Genomic DNA, 6,336 nt, shown 5'->3' with positions numbered 1-6,336 from the left:
GCCTGAGGGCTGCGTTGGTCACAGTGTTTGTAGGTTAGCCGCCCTCCCCCCTGAAGTCACAGCATCTCACACCCAGTAGTTTCCTGGTTTAGTCGTTTCTAGTTAGTGCCACGCATTGGTGACTGCACTCACATTTGTGTCTGGCCGTGCTCCAGGAGCGGCTTCTCCTGCTTCCTCTGTGTGTGCGCCCCCCTCCCCCGCCTCCGTGAAGCCCCCTGGAGCCTGGGGCAGGCCCCTCAAGCCTGGGCTTCTGGGCCTGGCTTTGCACCCCCTCCCGTGGGCTGGGGAGTCAGGAGGAGGCTGTGCAGAAAGGCTCTGAGCAGGCGGCCCATTTCTATCTGCGGTTGGGGAGATAGAAACGATGAGCCCGTGTCTGTAATTCATAACTGGGACCAAGTGTCTCCGTGAGCAGGGGAAAGCCAGGTGCATCGGGAGCATCACCTGGCGTTGCTCCGGAGCTTGTGGATAAGGAAGCCCGGGCTGAGCCCTCCGCGCCTCCCGGCCCTGACCGCACTCTGCCCCCGCGCGGACTGTGTGGTGCCTTCCGAGGCGCCATGAGTGCCGCGGGGACTGTGTGGTGCCTTCCGAGGTGCCATGAGTGCCGTACGGACTGTGTGGTGCCTTCCGAGGTGCCATGAGTGCCGTGCGGACTGTGTGGTGCCTTCCGAGGCGCCATGAGTGCCGTCAGGGACGGGAGCATCAGGGACGCGAGCGTCAGGGACGGGCAGCAAGAGGTGGGCGCCTGGTTCAGCACAGCTCACTCCTTCCCTTCCTTTTCTTTCAGAAAGAAGGAGCTCTCAGCCACCAAGAAGGACCGCGTGAACCATTGTCTGACCATCTGTGAGAGCATCGTGGGCCAGTCGCTCAGGTAGGTGCCTCGACTTCCAGTGCAGAAGCGCTTCATGCGTTTCATCGGTAACTTCGTCTCTCAGCCTTTAAAGGGCCCCTCCCTGGACTTCTCCCGGACACCAATGAGCAGCACCTCCTCCTTTTTTTGTTGTTGTTAATCCTCTTCCGAGAATATTTTTGCATTTATTTTTTTGAGAGAGAGTGGAAGGGAGGGGGAAGATAGAGAGAGAGATATTTATGTGAGAGAGACACATTGATTGATTGATTGCCTTCCAGTGCCAGGGATCGAGCCTACAATCAGGTACGTGCCCTTGACCAGGAACCGAACCCTCGGTCCCCGGGTTGATGCTCTGTCCACTGAGCCAAACTGGTCAGGGCTGCCCCCTTTCATACCCGGACTGTGTGAGAGCATGTGTATATTTAATTGGCGCTCAGCTGTGATCATTTAAAAACCATCTTCTCTTTGATATTTTACATTATTTTAGTCATTGGAACAACCCGTGCCTGTCCAGTGAGCAGACCCTTGCCTCGCTCTCTTTGGCACTGGGCCAGCCGCGGGTGGCCCTCAGGGTGCAGGCTCCCAGCGGTGTGGGCTGCTCTTGTGTAATAACACGTAGCTTAAAACACAAACACATTGTATAACTGTACAAAAATATGTTTTCTGTTTTTAGAAAAAAATGTTATATTCTTATTCTATACGTTGTTTTTGTTGTTGTTCATCCTCACTGAGGATGTTTCCCATTGATTTTTAGAGAGAGTGGAAGGGAGGGGGGCAGAGACCGATGTAGGGAGACACACTGACCGCTTGCTTCTTGCGTGCACCCAACTGGGTCTGGGATTGAGCCCGCAACCCAGCTTCATGCTCTTTTTTTAAATTTTTATATTTTTATTGATGTCAGAGAGGAAGGGAGAGAGAGAGAGAGAGAGAGAGAGAGAGAGAGAGAGAGAGAGAGAGAGAAACATTGATGTGAGAGAAACACATCAATTGGTTACCTCCTGCATGAGCCCTGACCAGGACCTGGGCCGGGGAGTAGCCTGCAACCACGGTACGTTCCCTTAAGCAGAATCAAACCTGGGACCCTTTGGTCTGCAGGCTGATGCTCTAGCCACTGAGCCAAACCAGGTAGGGCCAGGTACGTCTATTGACTGTGATTGACCCCACGACCCCTGACTGATGTTCCAGCCGCTGAGCACACCTGCCAGGCGGGCCGTGCTGTCATGCTGTTTAAGGAGCGTGTTGAAGTCTGTAAGCACTTCCGCTGGCCTTCACGGTGAACTTTCTGAGGGTCCTTTTCCCCTCCTCCGTTCCCTTTCCGCTCGCTGCCTCTTCAGCTGCGTTCCTGCTCCAGTTCCAGCAGCTCCTGGGAGTCAGCTCCCAGGAACCCCTGCAGGAGCCGCGGTGCCATCCCCGCCCACACCCGTGAGAGCCGCGTGCCAGCTCACCCACAGCCCTGGCGACACCGCAGCCTTTGCGCGGTGACAGCACCAGGCCGTAGGCGTTCCCCAGCATTACAGTTTGAAGGGGCCACTCATATACGCGGTTCGTTGTTGACCAAAGCTGTCTTTAGGGTTGGCGCGTTCCTGTAAGAACATGATTCACTTGTCAAATCGGCAAACATAAAACTACTTAGGGTTTTGTCAGTGGTGACGCAACCGTCTGAAAAGGCAATTGGGCAGAATACAATCCTTCAAACTAGATCTGCGTTCCATTGGTTCCACTCCTGGTCTTAGCCTTAGGCAAGTGGGTAATGAACATTGGCCTAGGGCAGTTTTTCATCCCGTTAGAAAATTAAAGATAATCTCAGTGTTTGCCAGTAGGGGAGTTGAAAATTTAAGATGCATTTATAGAAAGGAATACTAGTTTACTTCATACAAGAGGATTTACAGGGATCTATGACCAGAAAAGATGCTACAGCACTACAGCTTCAGTCAGAAATTGTGAAGGATTTTGCTTCTGGCTAAGATAAGTCAGTGGACAGGGTTTACCCTCCCGCCTAAAGCGATTGAAGCAGATGAGGTGTTGGTAGCAGTGGTTTTCGAGGCACTAGCATCAGAGCAGCAGTGCGGGAGCCCGGGAACCCCCGGATGACTGCCCGAGGGAGCCCAGGCACAGTCCTGCTTGCTGGGTCGAGGAGACGGATTTGAGGTGTAAAAGGGATCGTGATAGGTTATCCATCGCATGTTGAATAGTATTTTTGATACATTGGGGGAAGTGAAATGTAGCGTGAAGGTAATTTTCCGCCTCTTTTTGATGTTTGCGGTGTCTGTTAGGAAGCCCAAGTCCCGCCAGGTCATCTGGTCTCTCTAGACAGCGCTGCTCTGAGCAGCATGGATGCTGGCCTGCGCCCGGGGCCTCCCTCCTCTGCTCCCCTCTCCCGGGGCCTGCCTCCTCTGCTCCTCTCTCCCGGGCCCTCCCTCCTCTGCTCCTCGCTCCCGGGGCCTCCCTCCTCTGCTCCCCACTCCCGGGGCCTCCCTCCTCTGCTCCTCTCTCCCCGGGCCTCCCTCCTCTGCTCCCCTCTCCCGGGGCCTGCCTCCTCTGCTCCTCTCTCCCGGGCCCTCCCTCCTCTGCTCCTCGCTCCCGGGGCCTCCCTCCTCTGCTCCCCACTCCCGGGGCCTCCCTCCTCTGCTCCTCTCTCCCCGGGCCTCCCTCCTCTGCTCCCCTCTCCCGGGGCCTGCCTCCTCTGCTCCTCTCTCCCGGGCCCTCCCTCCTCTGCTCCTCGCTCCCGGGGCCTCCCTCCTCTGCTCCCCACTCCCGGGGCCTCCCTCCTCTGCTCCTCTCTCCCCGGGCCTCCCTCCTCTGCTCCCCTCTCCCGGGGCCTGCCTCCTCTGCTCCTCTCTCCCGGGCCCTCCCTCCTCTGCTCCTCGCTCCCGGGGCCTCCCTCCTCTGCTCCCCACTCCCGGGGCCTCCCTCCTCTGCTCCTCTCTCCCCGGGCCTCCCTCCTCTGCTCCCCTCTCCCGGGGCCTGCCTCCTCTGCTCCTCTCTCCCGGGCCCTCCCTCCTCTGCTCCTCGCTCCCGGGGCCTCCCTCCTCTGCTCCCCACTCCCGGGGCCTCCCTCCTCTGCTCCTCTCTCCCCGGGCCTCCCTCCTCTGCTCCCCTCTCCCGGGGCCTGCCTCCTCTGCTCCTCTCTCCCGGGCCCTCCCTCCTCTGCTCCTCGCTCCCGGGGCCTCCCTCCTCTGCTCCCCACTCCCGGGGCCTCCCTCCTCTGCTCCTCTCTCCCCGGGCCTCCCTCCTCTGCTCCCCTCTCCCGGGGCCTGCCTCCTCTGCTCCTCTCTCCCGGGCCCTCCCTCCTCTGCTCCTCGCTCCCGGGGCCTCCCTCCTCTGCTCCCCACTCCCGGGGCCTCCCTCCTCTGCTCCTCTCTCCCCGGGCCTCCCTCCTCTGCTCCCCTCTCCCGGGGCCTGCCTCCTCTGCTCCTCTCTCCCGGGCCCTCCCTCCTCTGCTCCTCGCTCCCGGGGCCTCCCTCCTCTGCTCCCCACTCCCGGGGCCTCCCTCCTCTGCTCCTCTCTCCCCGGGCCTCCCTCCTCTGCTCCCCTCTCCCGGGGCCTGCCTCCTCTGCTCCTCTCTCCCGGGCCCTCCCTCCTCTGCTCCTCGCTCCCGGGGCCTCCCTCCTCTGCTCCCCACTCCCGGGGCCTCCCTCCTCTGCTCCTCTCTCCCCGGGCCTCCCTCCTCTGCTCCCCTCTCCCGGGGCCTGCCTCCTCTGCTCCTCTCTCCCGGGCCCTCCCTCCTCTGCTCCTCGCTCCCGGGGCCTCCCTCCTCTGCTCCCCACTCCCGGGGCCTCCCTCCTCTGCTCCTCTCTCCCCGGGCCTCCCTCCTCTGCTCCCCTCTCCCGGGGCCTGCCTCCTCTGCTCCTCTCTCCCGGGCCCTCCCTCCTCTGCTCCTCGCTCCCGGGGCCTCCCTCCTCTGCTCCCCACTCCCGGGGCCTCCCTCCTCTGCTCCTCTCTCCCCGGGCCTCCCTCCTCTGCTCCCCTCTCCCGGGGCCTGCCTCCTCTGCTCCTCTCTCCCGGGCCCTCCCTCCTCTGCTCCTCGCTCCCGGGGCCTCCCTCCTCTGCTCCCCACTCCCGGGGCCTCCCTCCTCTGCTCCTCTCTCCCCGGGCCTCCCTCCTCTGCTCCCCTCTCCCGGGGCCTGCCTCCTCTGCTCCTCTCTCCCGGGCCCTCCCTCCTCTGCTCCTCGCTCCCGGGGCCTCCCTCCTCTGCTCCCCACTCCCGGGGCCTCCCTCCTCTGCTCCTCTCTCCCCGGGCCTCCCTCCTCTGCTCCCCTCTCCCGGGGCCTGCCTCCTCTGCTCCTCTCTCCCGGGCCCTCCCTCCTCTGCTCCTCGCTCCCGGGGCCTCCCTCCTCTGCTCCCCACTCCCGGGGCCTCCCTCCTCTGCTCCTCTCTCCCCGGGCCTCCCTCCTCTGCTCCCCTCTCCCGGGGCCTGCCTCCTCTGCTCCTCTCTCCCGGGCCCTCCCTCCTCTGCTCCTCGCTCCCGGGGCCTCCCTCCTCTGCTCCCCACTCCCGGGGCCTCCCTCCTCTGCTCCTCTCTCCCCGGGCCTCCCTCCTCTGCTCCCCTCTCCCGGGGCCTGCCTCCTCTGCTCCTCTCTCCCGGGCCCTCCCTCCTCTGCTCCTCGCTCCCGGGGCCTCCCTCCTCTGCTCCCCACTCCCGGGGCCTCCCTCCTCTGCTCCTCTCTCCCCGGGCCTCCCTCCTCTGCTCCCCTCTCCCGGGGCCTGCCTCCTCTGCTCCTCTCTCCCGGGCCCTCCCTCCTCTGCTCCTCGCTCCCGGGGCCTCCCTCCTCTGCTCCCCACTCCCGGGGCCTCCCTCCTCTGCTCCTCTCTCCCGGGGCCTCCCTCCTCTGCTCCTCACGCTGCACTGCCCGTGGGCGAGGCGGCTGCTCCCCTCTGTGTCCTGCTGCTATGGCTGACCATCGCTGAGGCCGCCCTTTGCTTTCTCCTGGGCTCTCTGACTGTCGGTGGGGATTGTGAGGGAGAGAGTGGGGGGCCCCCATATCAGAGCATACCGGGTTGCGACCGTGACATGGCAGCCGACTTGCTGTGTGAGGCGGCGCCATTGTTCAGGGCCGTCCTGTCGGCGTGCTGCGCTTCCAGTGCTGGGCACCGGTTTCGTGCCCGTGGCCTGTCCCTGTATCTCTGACTTGGCTGTGTTTAGCCCCCTGGATCTCGACAGCCTACACAGGCCCTGGTTACGTGTGTTAAAATCACTCACGAACATTGCGAGAGTTCAGTGTGTGTGAGTGTGGCAGGGCCGACAGCCTGACCGTGGACACGTGGCGTCTGGTGAAGTCGGGCTGGACTTTAGGACACACGGGAAGCAAGGTGCAAAGGGAGTGAAGAGCCAGAGCGGGGACTGACTCGGTGGCAGGAATGTGGCTCAGTGGGTGGAGGGCCGTCCTGTCCTCTGGAAGGTCCCTGGTTCAGTCCCGGTCAGGCACACGCCTGGACTGAGGGTTCCGTCCAGGTGGGGCACCTCTGCAAGCCGTGCATTGACCCATTGA

At 62.6% G+C, this 6,336-nt stretch overlaps 1 protein-coding gene across 1 annotated transcript in view; it reads left to right on the top strand.

The window, feature by feature from the left end:
- Positions 1 to 674: 674 nt before the first annotated feature.
- Positions 675 to 6,336, top strand: part of HTT (huntingtin) — a 105,532-nt gene continuing 99,870 nt past the window's right edge. Inside the window, exon 1 of the mRNA XM_015561565.1 lies at positions 675 to 868. Within this exon, the coding sequence (XP_015417051.1) occupies positions 675 to 868 (194 nt within the window). The remainder of the gene's footprint in view (positions 869 to 6,336) is intronic.

This window comes from Myotis davidii, unplaced genomic scaffold (genome assembly GCF_000327345.1).
Source record: "Myotis davidii unplaced genomic scaffold, ASM32734v1 scaffold937, whole genome shotgun sequence".
Classification (NCBI taxonomy): domain Eukaryota; kingdom Metazoa; phylum Chordata; class Mammalia; order Chiroptera; family Vespertilionidae; genus Myotis; species Myotis davidii.
The sequence above is the reverse complement of the archived record's forward strand: the minus strand, read 5'-3'. Positions and strand labels throughout refer to the sequence as shown.